The sequence below is a fragment of the Bacillus rossius genome, chromosome 1, assembly GCF_032445375.1.
Source record: "Bacillus rossius redtenbacheri isolate Brsri chromosome 1, Brsri_v3, whole genome shotgun sequence".
NCBI classification, from domain to species: Eukaryota; Metazoa; Arthropoda; class Insecta; order Phasmatodea; family Bacillidae; genus Bacillus; species Bacillus rossius.
Window position 1 is genome coordinate 84,372,461 of NC_086330.1, and position 27,830 is coordinate 84,400,290.

General features: G+C 35.8%; 1 protein-coding gene across 3 annotated transcripts in view; it reads right to left on the minus strand.

The window, feature by feature from the left end:
* LOC134538741 (exostosin-2) overlaps window positions 1-26,601 on the minus strand; it is a 40,975-nt gene extending 14,374 nt beyond the window's left edge. Inside the window, exons 1-8 of one of the 3 annotated variants that reach the window (XM_063380228.1) lie at window positions 25,819-26,601; window positions 24,651-24,863; window positions 21,680-21,860; window positions 18,658-18,797; window positions 17,334-17,559; window positions 11,302-11,485; window positions 10,025-10,191; window positions 2,969-3,112 (exon numbers count right to left, since the gene is read on the minus strand). In XM_063380228.1, the coding sequence (XP_063236298.1) occupies window positions 2,969-3,112; window positions 10,025-10,191; window positions 11,302-11,485; window positions 17,334-17,559; window positions 18,658-18,797; window positions 21,680-21,860; window positions 24,651-24,863; window positions 25,819-26,363 (1,800 nt within the window). In that variant the 5' untranslated portion in view covers window positions 26,364-26,601. Of the gene's footprint in view, window positions 1-2,968; window positions 3,113-10,024; window positions 10,192-11,301; window positions 11,486-17,333; window positions 17,608-18,657; window positions 18,798-21,679; window positions 21,861-24,650; window positions 24,864-25,818 lie in introns of all 3 variants that reach the window. The other 2 variants (XM_063380220.1, XM_063380211.1) reach the window with 2 other exon arrangements.
* Between the last annotated feature and the right edge of the window lie 1,229 nt (window positions 26,602-27,830).

The window sequence follows — 27,830 nt, forward strand, 5'->3', positions numbered from 1 at the left end:
TGATACTCTAACCCATAACATTTTAATTCAAAAACTACATATCTAATAAATATTTGAAATGATTTTCAAGTTACTTAAAAGACAAAAATTTCTATGTTTTGATAAATAATGTCAATTCTACATTACAACTACTGGTGTACCCCAAGGTGGGATTTTCTCTCCCCTTCCTTTAACATTTCCATAGATTATATAACCAAGAAGCTGAAATTTTCATCTTTCATCTTTGCAGACGATCTTAAAATTTCTAGAACTATTACTTCCAATAACAACTTGTCTTATTCTGCAGAAGGATATTGTGGTGATTGATAGATGGTGTAATTTAAATCTGGTTAAGTTCAACTACAATAAAACCTCTATTATAACATTTACAAGTAAGATGTCATTAAGAAGAATTTTGTTTCACCAGGCAAACTTATTTTGAGCACAGATAACTTGCTACATGCAAAAAATGTTGATGTTGGTTTTGCTGTAAGAGATGCATTACAAAAAGCAAAAGGAGTGAAAGAACTTCAGATTTTGGAATTAAAGCAATGTTGTCGCCAAGCTTTAACTCAATGTACCAAATGCTAGTTTAGAGAGAGGATTTTCGGTTAATGGTGACTGTTTGATTGAAAATCAAAAAGAACACAGCCTTGTGGTGTTAAGACATGTGCACAATGCAGTTACCTTAGCAGGTGGGGTTGAGCATGTAAAAATAACAAAATCAATGATGCAGTTTGTTAGGAATTCCCATGCAAAATACCTTGAGGCTCTGCAGACACAGCAAGAGCTGGACAAAATTGAACATGATAAACACCAAACCAAAAAGCAACAAGTAAAAGAACTAGAATTGTTGGAAACAAAAAAATTGAAACTAGTAGAAGATATGAAAAAGGAAGTTGATGCCATCAATGCAAAAATAGACTTTATAAAAAAAATTGAAAGGTTAATTTAGTGTGTGTTTTTTTAAGTACATAATTTTTTGAACTTTCAATTTTTGAGGGTGTTAAATAATAAAGTGTCAAGTTGAAGAATTTGTTTGTGTTATGTGATATGCTACAAAAAATGCAAGTACCAGCAGCTTGAATAGGTATGTACCTAGGCCTGAATATATCTCAATTTTTGCTTTAAATTTTAATTAATATTGGAATTTTAACTAGGCCTACACTGTGCATTTGTTTCTCTTTTTAATTTTCTTTGTTAGAAATAAATATTTAGCATGATTTGTCTGCATGTATGTGTTACTTACAACGGGCCTTATATTTAAATTTAATTTTGCCGATGATTTTGACTGGTCAAAAAAACCTGGAAAAGTCAGGGAATTTTTTCAGCTGAATTGAGTGGCCACCCTGTACCCGGATTATACATGGCTCACCAAAATAATGGAATACCACCAAAACAAGTTTTCCATGCAGCAGTAACATAAATATGTTTCTAATAAGACAATTACAACCCCGAAATTTGACAGTTTTCTACAGGCATGCTTTGTGCACGTATACTAGTCATGTGAGCATACCCTGAGTGCTATAGAAGATAGTGCATTGTACCATGTCACCAAAAGATATAGTCAGCTATGTTCAGCCATGCAGTGACATGCCACGTAGATGAATATAAATGTTTGATACAATTCAGATAATGGCTTTACTTTCTGCAGACTAAACACAGCAACATGTTGCCGATAGGTTACATACCACGCAAAAAGCTTGGCTAAGGTGTAGAGAAAGTACAGAGATGAGAAATGTGAATGATAGGCCTTATTCTGACCGTCCTCGTGTCACAACACTAGCCCAGGATCGTTATCTCCAAGTGTCTGCTCGCAGACGTCCGACATCAACTGTCAGGGCTCTTAGGAATGACCCTCTAGAGCAAAAGGGAGATGACTGCATGAAGAAGCTTCAGTCAAGAAGGCCAATGAGAGGCTTTGCACTGAACCAACGGAACCAAACTTATAGAAGGAACTGGGCTCTTGCTCATCAACACTGTACCATTGCAGAATGGAGTAACATCATGTTTACTGATGAGATCAAGATTGGTTTGAGACATGTTCTGGGCAGAAATAATGCTAGACTGGCGGACCCCTCTCATTTCAATCCAAGGTGCATTCAATGGCCCCCAACACATTCAAGAGGTGTTACAACCATTTGTGTGACATTTTCAAACTGCATTTGGCGATCATTTCATCCTAGGATATGACAACGCAAGACCTCACCGTCATGGGACAGTGTTACAGTATCTCCAAAGACACATCACTCGAATGAACTGGCCTGCACGGACTGAATGCAATTGAGCAATCATGGGACATACTGAAAGTGGCCATTTTGGATCATCGAAACCCACTGGACAATCTTTAGGAACTTACTGAAGCTGCAATAGAGGAGTGGGACTGTTTGCCCCAAGACAAACTTATTGACCTCATTCACAGAATGCAGCACAAGATGAAAGAACTCAACTGAATGTGGGTGGCCAAACCCATTACTAATGACTGCTAGCACTGTGCTATGAAGAGTGTTTCAAATTTTTATCGGACTTACTTTCAGAAGATGCCCTTCGTTTTGCTTGTTTGGTATGTATTGTTCAAAATAATTGATTTAGAGGTATATATGCTTATTTTATTAAATATTTATTGTAAAACCAACAGATGGTTAACTGTAAGTATCCAATATAATCGTATCCATGTCATTCCAAACTTTCGTTGAGAAGTGTATTTACGATTCTCGGAGCCAGTTAATTTGCTGAGAACTGGCAGAACCGAGAACTGAGAACCGGGATCCATTAACAACAACAATAACAAACATGAAGCAACACCAAAAAGTAAAAAGAAATTGACAAAAAACAATAGCCTTACATACAGGAACATGCAAACTACTCTGGCTGAAAGCAAAACAGATACAAACAAGTTGTGGCGGGCAGAATACAGACAACACAGGCAAACACAACAGCTAGTCATGTGGGTTGTGTCATGTCCAGGGCTCTGCGAGGATCGCCCTACCTTGTGGTGGAAGGCAGCGCCCGTCAGCACCATGGAGATCTGATTGGTCCACTCTGACTCATATTTCCAGTGCTGTGTGACATTGTCCCACACGTGGGTGCGTGATGGGAACCCCACGATGCGGTCCGGAAACTCCCGCCACACCTGCACCGTGCAACACACACTCAGTACCACAACCTGGCAGTGCCTCCAAGCGGGTCCTAGAGCTCTTGGATATATCTAAAATATTTCAAAACCATACATAACATGTAGGTTGAGATGACTATAAACATATTCTACTCATGATGCTGATCAAGACATTGTCCTCACAGATAACAATGATTCAGTTTTTCTATACACTGACCATTGTTCATTTTTTGATTTATAACAAAGGATTTTAGGCATTTAAGTACATTCTCACAATTTGAAATACAACTATTTGTATTCTCTTAGTTCTAGTGCCCAATACGGTAGTTAAATGTAATTAATGAATTAGTAGGGACAAGATTATATGGTGGATTGTGATTAAGCCAAAATAACACTTAACAGCATGTCAATACACCATGTAACCAAAATGCAATACCTCATAAGTCATAACGCAATGAAAAGCAACAATAATCATGAAATTAGTCAACATATTTAATCAAAACTGAACTTTTAATGTATTAAATTCATTGAGTGTAAACTATTCAGCAGTGAGTTATTACCAGAATATTTGTACTAAATAGATTACACATTTCTTATTATTTAGAAAATAGACCAAATCTATTCGCCATTAAACATAACAATGCGCACTTTTTTTTAAAAAATAAATGCTCTTAATTAATTTGTAGGGACATTTTCATTAACGAATAATAACATTGTATATAACTATGTTAGGGCAAAAAAAGTTAGAGCCGTCTTTATACTTGATGCTAATTGATCGCGTTAATAATACACAAATATTTATAAAATTGTTTGGAATTATTTGTAGTGACACGTTTACAAACACGTCACGTTATTTATTTTACTATCTGACAAATAGTAGGCACTACCGTATTTATTTCCGAATCGCTAGGACAGTTTTCTTGTAACTTTTGTTTCCATCAGTTGTCGGGGTATCTGTCCGGGAAGGGGGTGATGATGGTTTGAGTTTAATCCCAAATTTATTTTCAAAAAAAGTTTACAGGTTTCTTTAAATGAAAAAAGTATAGTTTTCCAGCGACTATTTCGTTTGAGGCGTACGTGCGTTGCCGCACTCCTGCTTTTTTTGTAAGGAATTAAATCGTCGCGCTACACTAGTGCCACCTATTAGCAACATCCCGAACCAACATGGCCGCCAGCAGACAGCGCGCGTCGACGATAGATAGCAGGACAATGCTGCGTCGGCCACAGGCCAAGCCGAGTAATGGATTGCGGGCTGAGATGCTATACTTATGTGGCGTGGTAGGGTATTCTGGTTATTTTGACGCAATCGGTGATCGCATCCGTACTTGTGGGGTATCGTTTTAAAGAGAATTCACACATCTGCTCACAAAAATTAAGATTTCGTTAATAAAACCTGTTATTTTACAATTATACAGGTTCAAACACAATTTTTATGCTATTTTCGGTTTATTGTTATTTTTTGGGAGCCAAAATCTGTCCAATTCGGTTATAGCGAGGACATGGTTATAGCGAGGATCAAACCTGGAACCGTGACACCTCGCTATAACGGGACTCTAGTGTACTTGATGATTTATTTTTATTGTACTCAGTAGTTAGACATGATTATTACAAATTATTAAATTGTAAAACTGCACCATGTACCAGTCAAAATGACACTGTTTTGATGAAGTATCATTGAACAATTAAGTGTCTTATTTTTTGAAAAATATGCTATATTTATGAATAACGAGAGTTCATAAAAATTGAAAATAATAACACTCAAATATCTTGTTTTAAAAATGAAACAGCCTAAGAAAAAGCCTTAACATCTTGTCTCTATTAATTAGACATAACTGCTTGCAGATTGACATGAGAGAACTCAAAGTGAAACATTCAACCCTTTAAATGTTTGTTTCACAAACTAAAGCTGGACTCCCAATTATCCGTTTCATCCGTCCGTCACCCGTCCGTCCGTCAATCACGTGACCTGCAGCCAATCAGATGGCCCGAAAAATTCCATCCGTCCGTCCGTCAAAACCTTGCCAAGCTTTAGCTTTTGACGGACCAACAGATGGTCCACTGCCTTGTTAAGTCAATCATCTTCAACACGACTTTCCGAAAACAGTGTTCGATTTTTTTAATTTGCAATATATAGAAGGCTGTGTCGTATTGACCGATTATTATTGTCATAATAAAGGTAAAGATTGCTTATAAGAATGAGCTTTTCGGAAGAAATGCTGATAAATTACGTCCGGGAAAGGGAGCATTTGTATAATATATATATAGCAAAACTATCGGGATAAGCAACTGAGGGAAAAAGCCTGGGTAGAAATAGCTTCTTTCTGTTTCCTTTTACGCAGTAGGTAATAAAAGAAGCATAATTTTATTTATTGCTGGCATGACTAATGTTATTTTTAAGATGGCACCCCTTTAATCCATTTGTCAAAGCACGGTTCCCGCCTGTCAACTTATTATCACATTCATAAAAACTAGGGATGGGACGAATCCACATTTTGGTCGAATCCGAATCCTTGTTCGAATCCTCAGTGTTTGTCATCGAATCTCGAATCCCAGTCCCACACTACACTTCACCACATGTTATTAAAAAAAAATCACACATTTATTTTAAAAAATTACATAGGCCTATGTATTAAAAAAAAATCACATGTGTATTTATAAAATTATAAAATAAGTGCATAGTGTATACACCTGATATAAAATAGAGAGAAATAACCTCAAAAACCACACACGTAAGTTTGCATCTGTCTAATTCTCTGTTAAATTAATCCTTCCTATGTTTTCAATAAAATACGTTTGTATAACAGACACCATTTAAAAAAAGTTACGTTTTTTCTGCAATGTTATATTATTGAAAGTTGGAAATGATAGAGTAGTTATGCTAATTGACAAAATGCAGCGTAGTTTATCTTATGTTTGTGCCATTTCCGTTACCTTTATAATATAGTTTAGGTATACCTACAATTTTCTAGAGCTGGACGAACCTCAGTTCTCTGGTTTCGAACCGAGCCGAACTGAACCTCATACAGAAATAATTGTTTTCAATTAAAATGAACAGATGACCAGCATTTTGGTCTTTAACTGAGTAGTGAGAAAGAAAGATTCTCCAGCCATATGTAAAATTAAAACATTATATAGCTTAGCTTATATATATACCTACTTTTAATTCGTGAAGAAGTTACATCTAAATTTCAAAAAGACTATATTCCTTTTTAAGTGTACACTAACCTTCATTTAAAAAAAATATTATAAAGATGACGAACATTCAGCATAAGGCCACATAACATATTTTTGTGGTAGACATAACCTAACATTTTTAATAAGTAAAACTTTTTAATAGGACATAAAAAAAAAAGGTAAATATTTACAATCGCGGTAGATGCCAAAAATAATGCTAAAAATCTGAAAATACTTTTATTCTGTGCCCTTTCACTTCCTCTTTTCAAAACAACCGGCGGAGGTAAGAAATTCCAAATACTTTAGGAGATATCGAATTTTTTAATTTCATGATATGTAGAGTCGCGGTATATGCCAAAAAAAATGCTAAACATCTGAAAATACCTTTATTATATGCTCTTCAACTTCCTCTTTTCATTAAAAGCGGCGGAGATTAGAAATTCCAAATACTTTAGGAGATATCGAATTTTTAAATTTCAGCACAAAACCAGCGCATTCCTGTGGCGTGCGTGCACCATTGTTTCTTGTTTACGTACGAGTATCTATTTTTTTATTGGATAATGATGTCACGTGATTGTTCGTGATAGGCCAGAATTCAAATGAACTAATACGTGATTATTTAGTTCAATTATTGTTTAAAACGGTGTTTAATTACCGCCTCCAACTTACGTGAGTTTTTAACGTTTCTAATTTTAAAGTCTTATTTGTTATTTTGATATTGTTGCGCAAGTAATAAGTAACAAAAAAAATTTTTTTACGTGAGTTGTTACTGTACATCCTTTGTTACGGGTTTGTTAGGTAAGGTCAGTTACATTATAAATAATTTAAAACTACAGAATAATTAAAATTAATTCACATTATTTTTAATATCACCTTAGTTTTAAAGTATTTATAATGTAACTGACCTGACCTAATCGACCATTTTAGTTTACTGTTCACCCTCTGTCCGGGTTTGTTTGGTCAGGTCAGTTACATTATAAATATTTTAAAACTAAACAGCCATTAAAATTAATTCACAAAATAATTTTTAATGTCGGCTTAGTTTGAAAGTATTAACAATGTAACTGACCTGACCTAATCAACCATTTTATTAATTACGCATTCACGATTCACGTATTGACGAACACACGGAAAAATAACAAAAATGGCGCCGCTCGAATGGTTCCACAGGTCTTGTATTGCAAAATTAAAAAATTCGATATCTCCTAAAGTATTTGGAATTTCTTATCTCCGCCGCTTTTAATGAAAAGAGGAAGTTGAAGAGCATATGATAAAGGTATTTTAGGATTTTTTACATTTTTTTTTGGCATCTACCGCGACTCTACATATCATGAAATTAAAAAATTCGATATCTCCTAAAGTATTTGGAATTTCTTATCTCCGCCGGTTGATTTGAAAAGAGGAAGTGAAAGAGCATAGAATAAAAGTATTTTCGGATTTTTAGCATTTTTTTTGCCATCTACCGCGATTGTAAATATTTACCAAAAAAAAGACGAATGTGAATTAAGTTACCTATCTACATATTTTTGTGGTAGACATAACCTAACATTTTTAATAAGTAAAACTTTTTAATAGGACATCAAAAAAAGGCGAATGTAAATTAAGTTACCTATCTACATTACAAAACCCGCTGTCTGCAGTTGCTGTTTTCTTGGAAGAATGTTGCTCGTTAGAAGAAACTTTAGACGGTTTTTTTGGGGTGGTTCTGGGTCATCCGGGTCGTCATTATCTTTTCTCCATTTGGAAAACTTAAACGACGTTAGCCTGCTCATCGCAAATCACCTCAAGAACAATAATATTGTAAACGTAACGTAAAAAGTGTGGTTATAGAAATTTGCGTCGGAAAAAAGAAAACACGAGAAATAATGATGGCTGCCGCGACTACGCTAGTCAACTTAGTACCGTACTGTAAAATTTACTGGACCAGTACTTTTAATACACAAGATTAAATTAATATTTTCATTACCTGACTGTTATAACCAAGAAGGCCAAAGAAAATAAATACATCTCAGTAATTTAAAATACGTAATTTACGTAATCATTTCCTACCGCATTTGTCTTGTGTTAACTTGATCACGTTAGTTTTGCCGAAATACGAGAGTTCTCGTACATGCGCTTTAGTTTAACGTATGGGGTACGCAATGTTTGGTGATTTTACAACACTTCTCGTATACGCACTATAGTTAAAGGTATAATATACAATACCTTTGGCATTTGTACGATAGTTTATATTACGTAGTACGACAAATGCATACAAAATTCTCTAAAGTAATCAAAAAACAAAGCGCGCCCATATGAAAAAATGCTATGCGAGTTATGCGACGATTAATAATTTTATTTTTATTTTGTCTGCGCTTGAAACTGTTGAGGCGACGATTATGCGATAAAAGTCGGAATATTACAAGTAATAGAATTTTGTTGAGCTGTTTTGTGAATGGTCTCAAATGGGGGTTAGAAAATTAGAAAAACGTATTTTTTTTTTAAACGATCGTTCGGTTTTTCGAATATATTTTAAGAGGTTTCGAACCGAACCGAACGTAAGGGTTCGGTTCGGTTCGAAATTTTCAAACTTCGCCCAGCACTACAATTATCAATTACTACCTAAAACTCTTAAAATCCCACCTCGAATCCCACCTCAGATCCTACGAATCCTCGAATCCATAGGATTCGGTATATTCGACGAATCCAAGATTTGAAAATCCCATCCCTAATAAAAACATAAGTTAATTATCTCAAGTAAATAATTTTCACCAAAAGTTTACATACCATTGAGAAAGTATGTGGCGAAAAGTTGTAGCACTGATATTTTAGAAAAGTGACGGACGGACGGATGGCGGATGGTTGAGAGTCTGTAATAATTGCCGAGAGAAATAACGGACCGAAATTGACGGACGGACGAGTGACGGATGGATGAAACGGATGATTGGGAGTCCAGCTTAAGTTTCCAGAATCAATAAATGTTGTAATTTTATTTATATATTACATGTTAAAAGTGCAATATCTTGGGGAATGTTAACAGGATATGTAGGTACCTATGAAGAAAAAACACACAGAGGTAATTCAGTGTTGAATTTTTTAATTTTTCTTTATTTCATCTAATATTTTTCTTCAAATCTTTTTCCTCGAATATCAAATCCTTTGAATTTAATTTAATGGTATTGGAGGATTTGAGGATTTGATTGGTCCACCCAAAATAATTTATTCTGGTATTTGTAAAAAAATATACTGAATACTCTAGACATTATTAATTGCAGAAAGGTAAACTATAATGCTGCAGGCATGTAAAATGTAATTTGTGAGCTGTAGGATGGGTGTGACAAAATAGGAGGCAGTGAAATACAAGAGAATAAGAGATAAATACATGGCAGGAAATTCTGTAGTAAGTAAAAACAAACATAACGTGAATGAATTTTTTTGGTTTATGTGAAGAGAATAGGAAAATACAGACTACCAAAACAGATGATGGAAACGAAAACAAACAGCGGAAAGCTTAGACGGAGATGACCAAGATGGACACAGAAAGTGAGTGGGTAAAAATTCGTAAGCATGAGAAGAAATGGTAAAACTTTGAGAAAACAAAAGACAATGAAGACTTGTGTTCCCATCTCGGACTGAAAACACAGTCCCAGGCGACAATGTTGTTTTTCAAATCTCATAAATGAAGTCATGCATTTAAATTTGTAGCCATCTAACCAGTTTATTTTTGCTAGGTCAGCACTGCAGGAGGAACTGGCCTGTACCAGCGCGACAACGCACCTCATAGCCAAACTCCAGCTCGTCCGCCGTGAGCATCACGATGTCGTCGTCGATGGTGAGGATGGCCTCCGTCTCAATCTCCTCGTACGGGTAGAAGCGGTTCGACAGCTTGTTCTCCTTGGTCTGGATCACCTTCAGCGGCTTGTTGATCTTGGGCCACATGGACGCTGCAACAGCACCTTGTGCCCTCGCCATTGGCTGCCACACTCACACCCTCACACCCTCACTCTTTCATGCCCTTGCACTCTCGTGCCCTCACACACTTGCACACTCGCACCATCAGTGGGCTCTGTTTCTTCATAAGGACCAATACCAACATCACCTGACTAGCTTCACATGTGACCCAGATGAGAGTTATGAGCCTGTCTATTTCAGTATCTACCAAACTAAGGAAAAAATACATTAATTAAGGCATTTTATAAGAGTGCTCAACATAAACCAAAATATTTGTTTCCTTTAAATATAGTAAATTTTTAATTGCTTCTTTATTTTCTTGTAAAATAATGTAATTTATTAGAATCATAGTTTTAAAAGTAGTTTCTGTTAACAAGTATATAATTTACATTAAAAACAAGGTCTAACAGAACTGAAGTAACACAGTTCTTTACAATTTAACTTTTGGTTTATTTTATGTTTATTTTCATTGTTATGCAAACCTCATCCACTAAAACTGTTTTTGATTTTACAAGTTTACACACTAATGTTGGACATCATTATGTTATTCCTCGAGAATAGTGCATAATGTGTTAACAGCAACTAAATATACTTTCCAGATGTCTGCTTCCAACTGCCCAAAATGGAAACTTTATAACTAAACAGCAGGCAGTGTTACAGAGTTATTCGGGTAGTAAGTGTGCTTCTATAGCTCAGCAAATACCAAAACTTAACGAGTCACAAAGTGACCTAATTTTTTTCTTGCATATACGTAAGTAGTGTACAGCTTAAAATCTCCAAAACCAAAATCCCCCTCAACATTTCAGTTTAAGTTTAAACCTGATGTCAACTCGAGCGAGTAAAATTGTTCCTCATTGCATAAATTAGAAACACACCCAATTTGGCAAATTTTGAAATTTCAAAGTCTTTAACATTACTCCTCTACAAAAATATATTGTAAAAGGGTAGGAAATACCAATGTGGTATGATGATGCTAGTAAAGGCATTAAAAGTGGTATGAAAAATAAGGGGAAAAAAAAAGACGACCAAAAGCACTTGTATTTAAAAACTGAGGTTGACTCTGCAGGAGTGGACTCGGTCCGCCTCGCGGCATGCGTACTCACGGTGCGGCGGAGACTTGCGCTGGTTGTTCCACACAACCAGCACCTTGTTGAGGCTAGGTGCGCGCACCAGCTTCTGCACGAGCGTGAAGAGGCTGTCCACACGGTCGTACGTCAGCACCACAGCCGTGAAGCCCTGCGCTCGCGGCGCAGTCAGCTGCAGGAACAGAGGCGACGCTGCCGCCTTCTGCGCACCGTGCCATACACACCGCATTACACACCGCATCACGACCACCGGCTTTCCCGACCCTTTGTCGGGTGAGAACTATTCGAGACCACATTTTCAACTTTAACGCAATGACGGTTATGTTCAAGGGTAGATGGAAAACATTTGTCTCTGGCATTTAAGCACCAAGCAGTTAAGGGGCTCATTTAGTCAGGGGTGTGTTCGTGTCAGTGGGGCCGGATGTTAAATGTGACACTCGCTGGTGCTTACAGCAGGTATTGCCTCTTAACTCAAGACTGTGGACTGGTACTCAAGTCTTCTTGTCGAGCATAAGGCAAATATGAAATTTTAGCAGCAACCTTAACATTGCATGGTGGAGAAATGAAGATAAAGGTTTACACCTTACACTTGAAAGTCTCTGAAGTGGTTTTACTAATCTGTACTAGGCACTTCGTGTCTAAAAATTACTCTAAAAACACAGGTTTAAGCAAGAAATACAGCAAGAACAAAAAAAATATAGAAACAAAGCTACTTACTCATTTGCCATTATCATATTCTTAAATGCTTTTCGTAAACAGACGCCACTTAGTGCTTCACGGTGAAGAGTGTGAGCACTAAGCGGTATGCAACAGAAAGTAGGGGAAGGAAATATTTTGATAAACTCCCTGGGCCTGGCATTTTATTCAAGTGACATTCCAACTCTAAATGTGTTGACATAGACACACACACACACCAGCAGCATCACGGTGACTAATTTATTTGGTACAGTTGATGTGTAACGGGGCCATGATGAGTCACCGCTATTGATTGTGTAGGGCTCTGCCTTGTACATGACATTATCAAACGATGCAACCCAGCTCACAAGATGTGTGGTCAACACTACACATTTATAAAAAAATACCATTAACCTAATTTTAAATTATACCTCGGGCCAGTAGTCACAAAATCTCGTTATTATATGACCACAAAATAATGATTCGATCCGTCAAAATTAACATCACTGGAGAACTATGATTTGTTTGAAAATAAACTAAACTAATCACTAGAATTAAGAGTGATCAACATCACATTGAATTAAAATTTCTTTGTGTCAAAGTTACTGCTCCTATTTTGACTCTAATGTACGTCGTATATACTGTTTGTTATGGATTACATAGTGTAAATTTTACTGTATTTTATTTAGATGTACTATAACCATGCACAAAATATCCATACACTTATTTTGAAATGAATAAAACCACCTCTAGTCCAGCCCACATATGACTATTACGAATATCAAATTAGAATAATATAAGTGAAGAAATATTTCTCTTCATTTTCTAGGACAATTTTAGTTCATATTTGAACAAATACCTACTTTAGTATACCATTTCACTTTAATAGCTATTTATAATATTTATATGTCTACATTCAACTTTAAAAGAAGTATGCTTTCACGTCTACTATTACACCGGTACAGATGCTTACTGAAACTTTACTTTTAATATTAAAATATTATATTCAAAATTATCAACTTTCCCTTATAAAATAACTTTCTGTAAATCAACATGGCTTTAGAGTTGGAATGTCTACTGCTACAAACTTAATTACCTTCCTCAATCCTATCTACTATGAAGTTACTAACAGGGGTCAGGTTGATGCCTGTTACTTTGATCTAGCCAAAGCTTTCGATTCTGTTAGTCATCCACTTCTACTTGTTAAACTATCCAATTTTGGTTTATCTGACAACTTAGTTAATTGGTTTTCGAGTTACCTCAGTAACAGAAGTTTCTTTGTCTCTATTAACAACAGTTATTCAACTCTCCATAATGCCTGTTCTGGTGTTCCACAGGGCGGTACCATATCTCCTTTACTTATTAAACTATATATCGATGATATCACACATGTCTTGTCCCACTCTACTGGTGTTCAGTTTGCAGATGATCTTAAAATCTGTAGAAAAATCATCTCGGTCAATGATTGCATTTTATTGCAATCCGACATCAAGGCAATTAATCTTTGGTGCAAATCAAATCTTGTCAGTCTTAATCATGATAATTTCCTTTACTAGGAAATATATTCCTATAAACTTTGAGTACAAATTAGATAATTTAATTCCAAAAACGACTGCTTTAAAAGATCTTGGAATTATTCTTGATTCTAAATTATTTTTTCATCAACATGTAGATTTTTTAATTTTTAGTTCTCGAAGAACACTTGCCCTAATTAAATATATTACTTACCATGCCATTAATTCAGATTCCATTATTTCTCTTTTCTTAGCACTTATTAGGTCCAAATTAGAATATTGTTCAGTAATATGGGACATTATTTCATCTGATATTGATAAAATTGAAAATATTCAAAACAAATGTACATATTAAACTTATTACTCAAAAATCATTTCCCCCTCATAAATTAAAATCACTTCCGATCGGCGTGGCCTCCTTGACCACCTTTTTATTTCCAATTGTTATTCATCTAAAATCAATTGTAAATACATCTTAGATAATACTGGGTTCCCCAGTATCATAGTCGACTTACGTCTACTTTCTGTACAATCAAGAGAAAAAATGATATTATTTTTAGATTAATAAGCAATTATAATAGATTTGACCTAACAGAAAGAAGCATAATCAATTAGTAAATTATTTTAGTAGCACTTGTAGTCAACTCAATTAACTATGTATCTTTGTTTGTTGGCATTCTAAATTTACTTTTATTCTTAATTTACTAATTTTTTGTATTTTTGAATTTATTAATCTTTTGTTTTATAATTTTTTTTTGTTTTGTGTTCTTTGTCTGTGGTGTCTCTTGTGTATTGCACTTGTTTTTTGTTCTGTGCACACCCCTGTAATCTCTTCTCAGAGTGTTGGTTTGCTTGTCACAATTTATACTTAAATAAATAAATAAATAAATAAATAAATAAATAAATAAATAAATAAATAAATAAATATCTTATTGCAACGGCACAGAGAAAAGGAACACATTTCTGCACTACAGACTTGTACTACTTACCTCTTTGGAACTGTATATGTATCTATGCATTTTCTTTTAGTGTCATGTTTTGCGATATTTTATTTGTGTACCTATTTTAACAGCTATGTGTTCATTGTTAATATCAAAATTGAAGTAATTTTTATGTTAGAGATGACATTGTGCCAGTTGTGATATGAAAAACCTTTTTAGCCTCCAGTTATGTTAAACAACCAGATTGATTGCCAGCTTGTTTGACGCACTATTCAAATGGTGTGTTAACTCATGTTATTGGCTGTAATTGTTTTAAAATTATCTGATAGTGAACTAGGAGGTAGAGAAAAAAAAAGGCCTTCTACCATTATGGAGGATAAATATAATTTAGCATGGCCTGGTTTATGGCTTAACGAATATACTAGATATGTATCTGAGCTGAATACAGTTTAAGCTTAAAGCCAAAACAGCCTGAAAGTATTTCTCATATTAATTTTATGCAGCATAAGTATTACTCCGAGGATATTCAAGTATATAATTTTAGTAGTTGATTTTGTAAATGGCCATAGCCATTTTGGTATCCTCTGGGTGAGTTTAACTGTTCACCAATTGAAATTAGGTATATAACTATTTTTGGCTGCTTGAATCTAGATTGATGAATCAGCAAGCTTTGATCAGAAATTTAGTCTGCAATAGTTCATAGCTAAACCCAGAGGTAATGTACTGTGATTAAAAGATCTCTGGCTCTCGCCAACTGAGCATCAAATTTTCATTATTCTTTTTGCTTGAACCCAGAGAATTAATAACTGATACCAAGCACCTAATGTTATTTAAATTGATTCATGAACAATTATAACCAACTTATGAACTTTTGAAATACAGGACACCAGCGTAATTTCTTAGCTAGTGAATCAATATTTTCTTGATTTTATTAATATGGAAAGTATTTCTTTCTAAATAACAAGAATATATATTATTTTTAATACTTGTAATTCTTTAAATACAGTATAGAGTACCTTCTTTTTAGACTTTTCTAGTTTAGTTACTAACATTACCATTAGAGTTAACTTTTCATCTTGTTTTTCAATCATTTTGCACAGTATGATAGATACATCTTTGGAGAAACGTTTGTTTACTTGATAGTTATCAAAACATGATTATTTATTTTGAACTTCGGGAGTGAAATTCATATTAACCTTTACTTATACATGTAAACAGCAACTTGATGGATCAAAAAAATTTCTAGTTCATATTACCGTATTGTATTAAAATTTTAAAAGTTCTTAATAACATAGGAAAGCATACTTAATTTTCTGGGACTGTGAAGATAAACTGGAATTTCGTACTAAGGGGAGTCGTATTATTGAGGTTTGACTGTACTTGTGATTCTATTCAAGATAACAGTGTATTAAAATACACTGTTCATGTTGTTGTTGTTAAGTTTGTGTTTTTTAAGTTGTTAAAGAAAATAGATTATAGTAAAAGCCATAGAGTTGTGTCCGATCTTTGGATGTATAATACTAATATTAAGTCTTATAAAGTTAATTATATGAAATTATCATCAAAGCTGATGAATGTATGACACCATACTATTTATATACTAATTACTATATATCTCACACTAACAACATACCTACAGGACATAATAGTCCAAAGTCTATTCTGATAGATACACAGAACTAGATAAGTACTACTACAAACACTCCATATATTTTAAGAGATTTTTTTTGCAGTGGTTTTAAACTGCTTAGTGTTCGCTTGCCTTGTTTTTAACTTATCAAAATTAACTCTGAGTATGATAATTATATCAGTAGTAATATATTGAAACCTGGATGTACACATGTATATTGTACAATATCTCTTAGCCTCAATTTTGATTGTTACATAAGGTGATATGCAACAGCTTCCCTACATTTTAAATACTAATACTAACTAATTTTGTTTATTTTGAAGTGTATTTAGAATAAAATGAAATACAAACAATACATTGGTTTGAAAATTACATTTTTAATATTCATGCCAGCCTAATTAGAAGTTATAGGTAACTATAGAATAGAATATAACAACATACATTTAATTTTGGCCAATATTTGCACTTTCATCTCCATTGGTGGAATCACTGTATATTCTCCCATAAATATTAGTGTCAGAAGTTAAAAAATATTTGACCTTATTTCAAACTATAATAAACTTAATATGAAATCTAATAGTTTATAAACTCGGGTACAATTTTAAGTTGAACATCTAATCTTTTAACTCATTTCTTTCAACTTTTCTTCTATTATTAAATATCTTTTATTTAATTTATATTTATCATTGACCCTTTCATATTTTCTCTTCTGTTAGTTTACTAATGCATTGTTTTAATGTTATCGTTACTGTATTTTATTATTTCCTTTATAATATTTCTGAAATTGCAAAATAAAACACTTCATTGTATATCTTAATGTCTTCATGCAGCTTTTTATTTTTAATATTTTCTTAATATTGTTATGTGTCCTGCCACTTTCGTGGTCACTGCAGGTAGGTATGTGGTACACTCTACTTGCGTGTGTTAGCCAAATGCAGATGTTCCTACCAGTTGCGGTCCTTCCCTTCAGGTGGAGCTGCCTGCTCTTGGTGCCGACGTACCTGCAGTGACCTCATTTTGTCCTCAACTGACTTTGTTGTATGTAATGTGCCCACCAAAAAGTCCTTGACTGTTGGTGGGCATGTAACAAAAGTAAATAAATAAATAAATAAATAAATAAATAAATACAGCTATGTTGAAGCTACAGTTAAAAAAGTAACTATGGTCAAGTTGATGAAATTTAATAATAAACATTGATCAAACAATTATTTTTTTATGAAAGTAATTCTTTTTTTTCATTAATTTTTGTTCACTGCTCACACAAAATATCGAGCAGTGTTTGGGGCTCACCGGGTTGGGCGGCAGGTTCCAGTGCTCGTAGACGCGGTGCAGGCGCGGGAAGACGCGGTCGGCCAGTATCTCCAGCGCCGTCAGGGTCACGGCCTTGACGGAGGAGAAGTAGCGGGAATAGAGCCAGCGCACCTGCGCCTGCATCTCGCCCAGGCGCTCCTCGGACACGCCCCTCACGACGTCTAGCAGCGCCCCAAGGTTCTCCTCCAGCACGAACAGCGCAGCCCTGCGGGCACACTGTCGCCGTCTCCACACCACGCTCATCACCACGGGCCTGCACAAAGCTTACACCAATCAAATCAATTGAAGCTCTTTTTAATATCCCATTTGACTTTGCCACAAAAATTTGCTTTTCATTTTATTTGAAGCTTTGGTTCTGATGCAAAGCTTCGCATGTGAAGCTTCACGTTTGTTGCAAAGCTTTAACACACTGGTCATAAAAATATTTTTAAAAAATTTTGTGTTGTGTGTGTGTTGCTTGAAAAAGTTGGTTACTTAAAAAAACCAGGTAATATTATACATGGTTATTTTATCATTTTTATTGGATGATGTTGTACACAGGACCCAGTCACTTAATCATTTAAAACACTATACATGCTAAATGATTATTATTTTTTTACTTCAATCCTGTTTTTTTTTTTTTTTTTTTTTAAATAAGTGTAATATAGTTTCACCGAGAACTATGTTCACAATTAGAATCTATTTTGCAAATATTTTAAACATTTGATCTGATCTTTGCTTTGCATAAAAAACTAGTACCTATTCGCACAGGCCTACCACTAACATGACATCACAGATGAGCTTGCTCCTGTCAATCCTAGCACTCCTGCAGTGTAAAACACTGTTCAACTTGTCCCTTGCAGCATGTTCAGGTAGTCGGGAATTTCATCCCGAGATGCTAAATTGGAAACAGTTTCCTCCGAAAGTGGGTTTACTAGCAAACGCTGGTTTGGTTACCTCACACGTACCTTTATCTATTCCCATTACACCCTTAAGCATAATGAAAGGTCTGTAAGAGGGTGATTCAGAAACATTACTACATATAACTGAAAACTATAACTGCACTTAACTTTTTGACATAATTGCTATACATTTTTAAGCACTTGTTTTTAAATACCTTCTTAAAAAATATTTCACTTGTCCTATAAAAATAATGTTATTTAATCCTTTAAGAAGTTTTTCCTTGTTAATGAGATAAGCTTGTTAAGTCCCTTAAGTAACTTTGAAAATGGAGTTTTATGCCCATAAGAGTTTTACATTTAATAAGAGTTCAGGCAACATAATACTGAATGTTCACAGCCACAAGGATGCGAGCAGAGAGTACCTCTTCCAGTCAATCACCTCCTGGAAGGGCATGACCAGCATGTCTGCCACGACGACGGGCACGCAGCCAGCGGCCATCGCCTCGTGTAGCGCGGGCTGTGCCAGCCGCCCCCCGCGCACCACCGCGCAGAACTTGCCGCGCTGTCAGGGAGGAGCAAGCCCGCGTTACCTCTCTCACCCGCCAGGCGACCGGGGCCAGGGTTGTGGAGGGAGGGGGGGGAGGGGTGTCTGGACCTAGGAGCAGGTAGCAACATGCTTACACCTCAATTAACATTCAGTTAAAGGCACACTGCACATAGTAGTTTACGAAAATAAAATAAAAAGTATCAACTGAATTAATAACAAGTAATTTATATATAACCTATCGAAAATGATAAGTGTGAATATTGTTTAAAAATTTTAATTCATATCAGTTCTTCCTTCCCTCACCCTTTGAAACAATTTATAATTCAATATGGGCTTCTGCTTAAAATTCATATTTAACTATCTTACAACTTTTGTAGTTAAAAAAAAAATTGTTGCTTGCTTATTAAAAATTATATCTAACCTCATCCAACACTTCTGATTCAGTTAAAAGAAAATATTTATTTTTCTACCACCTAATATTCCATGGCTTTGTTCACACAATTTCAGGGTATTTTTGATGTTTTACTACTGTGTTAAAAGTACGATATTAATACCTAATTTTTTCACTAAAGAAATTTATACAAAATGTTAGGTGAATATAAGATGTACTTCAAAACAAAACTATTTAAAAATTATATTTTATACAGTAGTAGACCTAATGCATAGGTATATTTAATTTTTATATTTTCACTTTTCACACTTCACTATTCACTTTTACTTTCTACTTTTCAATTTTTCATTTTTTTTTTTAATCTGCACTCATTTATTTATAAAAAGTCAACTGATGCATGCACATCACACTTCATTTTACATAGTGTCAGAAGCCATTCTCACCACCCACACAATGGTCCTGGAACTTTCCAGAAATTTCCTTCCAGTAAATGTTTACACACATTGTAGTACATTCAGTGATGGGTGTTTGGTGGTCGGTGGTCGATAGTGGGTGGTTGATCACTTTCAACTACCATATATCCCCCACCACCACAGTTAAGGCCACACGACCACCATAGTGCACGATGGGAGACCCGAGGTTGCTACCACACACAAACACCAGTGCTCTCCAGTGGGTAGTTGTGGCTGCAAGATGAAATATATGAACATTCATCTATGTATGTCTGTGTGTCTGTGTGTGTGTTTTTATTAAAATATATAAATCCAATCCTTGTGATGAAAGCACAAAAATGTTAGCATGTATTGGGACTGTGAGTGATAATCTTAAATGATTAAGATTTTTGCAATTGCGTACATGCTTCTGTGGCAAAATTAAAGTTGAGCGAAAGGTCTTTAATCCAGGAAATTTTATTGTTGGGCATGATCTGTGGTCTTGCACCACACCGCTCACATTCAGATATTTTCGAGTAGCTTCCGACCGTTGACCTCGGTCGCTAGATGGCATCTCTGTGCCGCCAGCCTTTTCAGTTTGCTTCAAGGTTATCGTTTCTGTCGGTTTTCACTTCAGAACAGTGTTTTTTTGTTTTGTAGTGGGTTACACTTCACATTTCACTGATACATTTTCATAATGATGCGAGCAGAGAGTAGGATGAAGACAGTCGCTCGTCTGTATTTTTTCATTCCGTAGAAAAGCTTATTACAACTTTTTTTACACTGGTTTTCCTTTGGTATTCCCATTAAAACTACATTAACATTCGACAATCCTGATAAATTGCTAATTCAGAACTTGTTTGGCTAAAGACCTTTTATTGTAATAGCAAAATAAGTATATAACTCAAAATATGACCTGCATGAATGAATTAGGGCTTAGCATCTCACTGACATTGAGATCATCATAGAGTGAATAGGTGGGAGAAACTACAGTCCTTTGAACAGAACCACAGGCTCATCATAACAATGTCTGCCACACTCCCCACCATGGTCATAGCCATGATTTTGTGAAGGAGGGAGTCTGGAGTATAATTTTTGAGTAAGTTTTGTGTATAATTGAATTCTAAAATAAAGTTGATTTTCACACTAAAATCTATAGGAATAGTAGACTTTTAGAAGTCTTATATTTACACATAGAAATTTAAGTAATGATTTTGCTTGAGAAAAAAAAAACTCAACATTTTATATTTTGGTTTGTATTTAATTATTCAAAATACTTTGTTTATTTCATTAAAACAAGTAATAAATACATGTACATTTATTAATGTCATTAAGTGATAAATACATTTATTAAACCACATATGTCAAGTTTGTATGAAAGATATAAGTACTTACAGGATCACGTGTGCGAACTAACATTAAATATAGACTAGTTGGAATGGAAAAACAATTCCTGCCGCTTCTGTGTGCGAGGCATGTCAGGCTATAATGGGGAGGAAACACATTACTATGGCCTTCTAAGGATTACAATAATCCTAAAATAATCTCTCTGTAATTATATTTAGCAAAGTTTCTGCCTTTTTTTTCCCTTTAATCCTGGAAGGGAGGGGTCTGGACCCCATGGACCACCCCACCCCCCTTTCCCGCTACATCCAGGGGCGCAACAACTAAATTTCCAAAGGGAAGGGGGGGGGGGGGGGGCAATATACCTTTTTTTTTTATAAAGAATCATCGATCCACCCTATTGAAGCGTGGGGTCCGGGGGCCTCCCACGGGAAAATTTGTATTTCAAGGTGGAAAATGGTGCTATTTAAGCAGTTTTATTATCTAAAAAATTGATTACACAGCACTTTCTTTGCTCCCGTTTGCCCCCACTTCAAGGTTTCAGGGGGGGGGGGGGGGGGCCTAATACCCTTGATCCCCCCCCCCCTGTTGTTGCGCCCCTGGCTACATCCCCACCTTAACGGGAGGGAAGTGATATCTCTCCCTATGCAGACTGTGCACACTGCCAGAGAGAGGTGACCAGCTACGCACCCTGGAAGGACGTACTTCGAGGACACTGACACTGCACTTGCCTGCAGAAGCTGGGGGTAGTGGTAGATGCTGTCCCCGAGGCAGCGCACACTGCGGTTGCCCTCCAGCCGGCCGGAGCACGGCCCCAGCAGCACCAAGCCCGGGTCGCGCCGTGCCGCGTCCCGCAGCTCGTGTGCGTGCTCCGTGTACAGGTCAAGCTGCGCGGACACTAGAAGCCACGGCCTGCCACACGCGCGTGCACACTGCCACTCAGGCATCCCGACGAGAGCCAGAGTTTAGTCATGCTACACTTTTAGTCTATACTTTCAAGTAAATAATAAAGATCTAAAACGTAAATAAGGACGAAAAAAGTGTTAGATATTAATCGGCATTTCTTGCCGTTACTCAAACTATCATTTTGTCAGTACCGATTGTCCTTCTGCCTTCATTCAGCACGAACATGGTGAGCACTATGGCAGCCCTGCTGCTGGGACTTGCATTACGCTGGGGCCATCTAAATGCAAGTGACAGTTCTCGATCACCGTTAAGTACTGAGCTAACGAGACAAAAATACAATGAGCAACATTTTACTGTAAAGAGATGTTTACCGCTGGTTTGGGAATGCAATGAGAAAAGCAACCCGACATCTCTGCTGCTCCTACGACTCTGCTCCTGCTTCATCTTCCGCAGTTATAAAAACCTCCCCACGTTTTGAAAATTATCATTTACAACTGTGGTGACTAAAATAAGAATGAGTGTAATAATAAGAAAGTCAAAATAAAAGCTAATTTTTTTAATTGTACAATAAAGGGCTCAAATAATTAAAAAAAAAATTATTAGATGTTCCCACCCAAAAAATCAAATGTTTGTACTTGCTAATGTGGAGTACTTGCAAAAAATTTATTTTCATTCTATTCTCAAAAAATAAATTATTTATATACATATTTCATCCAATTACTGTTTTATAAAATCATTACATTGCTTTATAGACAAATTGACTACCCAAAATTTAATATGTACTAAATGTTTATAAAATTTCAGAAGTGATATCAGTAACTTCCTCTCCCATTGCCAAAATAAATACAGTGAACTTAGCCCGTTGCCAACCACCTTCACATCAATGATATAAATGTGTGTCACTTTGTGTGGTTCTTGCATTGAAGCTATAAAGCACTTGCTATTTTAATAAAATATTGAACTATTTTTTTTAGGTGCATGGAAAACAATAAAGCAGTAAAACAACCTTCATCAGAAATTAATTAAACAGTAATAATTTCTGTTGACAACAAGAAGGCAAATAAGATTAATATATGTCACCAGTCAAAAGATTTTTTTAAATTGATTTATTTGCAAATGAAACAAATACTTTTTTTAAGATGTCTTTTCCAATATTACAATTATAAAGAATGATTATACATACTTTTTTTTTTGTTTCCAGAACAATACACTCTGATATTGGATTCAATTTAGGAAATGTAATTCCTCCAGCGTAACTGGTAATTACTTTCCTCTCTATTAACACTTCACAATGATATTTTTGGAAAACCTTAAATTTGTGAGAGTTTTAAAATCTTTGTCTATTAACATTGCTTGTAAAACGTATAAGTTGAAAGGACTAAAAGGACATAAAATTTACCCTCCTCCACACTTCCCCCCATCACCACTCCCTTTTTCCAATACAAAAATCCATTTCAAGCTGTTTAAAAGGAAAATGAAAGTCTCAATCTATTTCCAACACTATAGAACTCACATTATTAAGAATTACTTTTAATGCAGACACAATTTTCTTACACCTTCACAGACTATCATCATCACTAAATCACTATTGCCACACCATTTTTACTTGTAAACTAAAATGAGTTAAATGTGAAGATCTTTTTATAATCACCTACGTGATGTTTCTATTTAAGTTAGACATTTGGGGAATATGTAATTTATGTAAATATGAAAAAAAAAAAAAAAAAAAATGGTTGTCTGTAAAGACGGTTTACGGGCAATAGTTTAACGTGACAATGTCATAACAAAACATTGATGAAATGATTGCATACTTTTATTTTAATAATAAAAGAATAAATACTTGAAATTATACTAGTAATCAGATTTTTAAAATGCAAGAATAATTAACCTTTATTGCCGAAATTGTTGTAATAAGCAATGAAAACCACATTAACTTTTCACTTCACTTTATAAACAGTTGATGAAACAGTTCACGTGTAGATGACTTGAAATTAATTTTAAAAACTGGCGTTTAGCTATAAAGTTTAAATATAATTATGAACAAGTTTTTATATAAATAAACTGTAATCATATATCTATCATCAATTAAATGAATCACCATAATTTTTTAGTCAATTGTAACATAACCTATTATTACTGCACTCGCAGACAGCGTAACGGAACACAGCGTAACGGAACAATGAGCATAACGGGACACTTTTTTGTGCGTGCAGCCGGCGTTCATCGATTTATTAGACGTTGTCACGTCAAAAATCATATTATAAAATTAGCTTAACTTATAACATACCTAGTTAAAATTAAAGGCAATGATAATAAAATTTAACGCATCCTTCCACTTACATTATCAGTCTAAATTAGTAGAATTTATTGGTGACTGGAAAGTCATAGGTTCAACTATGTTTTAAAAATTTGTTCATATTAGCAATAATAATTACAGAACATCACTGATAAGTATACAGGGATAAACAACATATACCTAACAACAACCATTAAAAAACAAAATCATTTCTATTTTGTGAAAAACTATTTCAATAACAGTAATTTATTGTGTTTGATACAGGTTTCAATGAAGAACAAACATTTTTCTTTAATCATAAATGGCTACATTTATATCGATATACCAGACAGATACTACTTACTGCATTAATTTTTACAAAATCTGGGCTTAATATATGTCACAAAAACTAACAATCTAATTATTTAAAATTTCACACACAAAGATCCATCCAAACATTTAAAAATGGCAAATGAACTAATGGCCAGCATGCGTTGGTGACCAGGCGCCAGGTATCTCACCTGCTGTGCGCGGGAGGGGTGTTACGCGGAAGCCGCGAGGCCAGCGGGCTGAACACGGGCAGGGAGACGTCGAAGCCCGGCCGGTACGTGAGCGAGGAGAAGCCGGCGCCCGCCACCATTGCCTGTCCCAGAGACAGCTCCACCATGGTGCTGAAGTCAGGCCCCACGCCCGGCACCATGTTGAACACCAGGTGGTTGGCCCCGCCACTCCAGCTGCACATCGCACCCAACCGGTCACTTTGAGCACGGCCCACATGCGACTCTGCAGGAAGTACTGAATAAATTATTAAAAATAAATGTACCTACGCCTACCTACACAATATACACATAGTAACTTCATTTTTCATTTCATAAAGTATTTTTGAAATACTTTACCAACTCACAAAAACTTCACCCAGTGTAAGTTATGTGAGTAACAGCATAAACATTTCTCCTGATTGGAAATTAGTGGGATAAATAATATCAATTTATATTATCTACATTTACCTAGAATTTTTTCTTTCAACTGCATTAACATATATTACAAGTTGTTTCTACAAGTAGAGTTTGTATATTGGATTGATCATTTACAACTTTCCATAGCCATTTTTTTTTTTCACATTTTAAAGTAAAAAAACAAGTCAATGTAACCTATGGTAAACCAAAATGGTTATAAATTATTATTGATGAAATTGAAACTAATGAAATAATATATTGTTTCATGTTTATTATACATTTTAATGTGTGGGATTTAAATAATTGTATGTATTTATCCTTTCATTTTTATTAAACATTGATTAGAACTGTGAGAACTGATAATTCAAACTGCAACAATTTTAACAAAAACATTTTGAATAAACTTTAAATAGATATAGTTGTAATAATTTTTTTTGTCTTTTCATGCTTGTAAAGCATAACATTATGTGAATTATAAGAACAGTATGTTTATGTAGTGTAGTTCTTTGAAGAGAATGAACAGGCTGAAGTGTTTGCGGATCTAGGTAATCTTAACCCAAAGTGAAAGGTCCTGGTTAGATAAAGTTAGTGCCAAGTCTAAATGAAGTAAACGTGAAAAGAACCACCGAACTAACTGAAGTGTTTTATGTTTTGTTTAGGAATAAGTAGAGGAAATAAAAAAAACCACTCAACATGCACTGGACATGAAAGAGAAGAGGTGGAGGCTACTCACTGGCTGAGCCCTGCCAGCGCCTGTGAAGTCTCGTGCACGCGGAAGCGGTTCTGGTTGAGCGTGTCTATGGATGGCACAAACACACACGCCTTGTCCGGGTCAGGCGTGTAGTAGTGGCTGTCCACCACTGTCCGCAGCACCTCGTGGTACTCGCGTGACATGCGGCCGCCCAGCGGGATGCTCCGCTCATCCACGTGCTTCCTCAGCGGGTACACGTACACCAGCAGTGAGTCGGCACCCTCCCGCCCGCAGCGGTACACGTCGAAGCTGTCGAAGTAGGTGGCGTTGGCGCGGGTGGGCGTGGTGGGGGCGTCGGCGCGCACCCTCGCCTCGGGCGCCGCGTCCGGCCACTCTAGGGACACGCGCTGGGGGACACGCCCCGCGCGACCGCGCGCCCCCGCCGACAACAAGCAGATCACGACAGTCGCCGTCAGGAACGTCAGGAACAGAACGCCGAAGAACGCCTTGTAGCGGTTGATGAGCACCACGTTCGCCTTGAACGTCATCCTCGTGAAGTAGCTCTTAGCACCTAGCCTTGAATACATTGCGAGGCCACTCGCACGACATTTCGCGTCTGGGAGACATCACAACGCACCGGTTTATATTCTGATATATTTTCCTTTTTTCGACCTGGCTTGCTGTGAACACATCTCGTAATTACGAGAGATTCAGCAGAACTACAAATCATAATATACACACAACTTCATATTAGCTCCACATTGGTTGACAGTTCACCCTCTCTTTTCTATGCAGTTCACTGAAGAATGTTTATATAAACAAACAATCACGACAGCCAACAATTTTTTTTATACTTTGGAGTTTGTTCAGTAATTCAAAATTAACACTATTTATACTACTTTTTTTATGAATTATTTTCTTCATTTATCTAAATTAAGAATATGACATATTTCGCGAATGCTAAAAAAATTTAATTTGTCTTTGTGGTTTGACCATATAAACATATTTAATATAATTCCAAATGTATCAAAATCAAATTTCGGAAGGTTTCTAATACATGTAGCCCTCGTTGATGTAGCCTAACCCATGCAATTTACCTTCCAACGAGCATACAAGCATTCTGTTACCTTCATTTTCTGTCGGTTTAGTGAAACTCACGGTGAACTAACTGCGTTAGTAATAGGGAGTTTTATATAAAAATAGGTGTATTAAAAAATATATTTAGTTTTAAATGACAGGTAATGTTATGGATTTTTAATTTATTTGGAAGCTTTGTAGGGTTTGAATACATAACAATAACATATAGAATCTTTGTTACATTAAAACTTTAACGGACGGTAGCAGCAAAGTTACAAGTTATTGCTATGTGTTCAAAACCTACAAAACTTCCAAATAAATTAAAAACCCAAAACATTTAAAATGAAGCAGTTTTATATGAAACTTCCTTATAATCCAATGTTAATTAAGGCCCGTCTACAATAGCAATGACCTAAACTGTGTCCGAAGGACACTCGTCGTTGATTGGTCCACGTGACCCTCTGACGTCATGCGTCAAGTGGGCGAAGGTCCGAACCTACCTGGTCCGAAGACATTCGTCAATTTGAACTTTTTGTCCCAACCTGTGTACTTCGGACACAGAAAAAGAACAGAACACTCACGAAATTTGAATTTCCGATTCCCGTTTGAAAACGTGGTGTTTGTTTTTGTTATTGAAGGAAATGGAAGGTGTTGTAAGTCACTTATAACTTACATAACTTTCATAAGTTCAATCTCAAACTACAAAGCATCAAAACAATAAACAAAAACATTTGGTTTGGCACATTTACTGTGCTCTAGTGACAACTTTAGAAATCAATACATTCGGACATCGGACATCGCAATTGTGGACAAGGCAGTTTTCGGTGAGACAATGTGACGTCACTCACATTCGGATAAGGACACGGACCACTCACAGGTTCGGACTATTGTAGACGGGCTCTTAAGGGGATACATACTGTCGACGTTATGGCCGTTCCCGTGGTTCAGAGTCGCTGCCCAGCTGCTCCGGTAGAGAT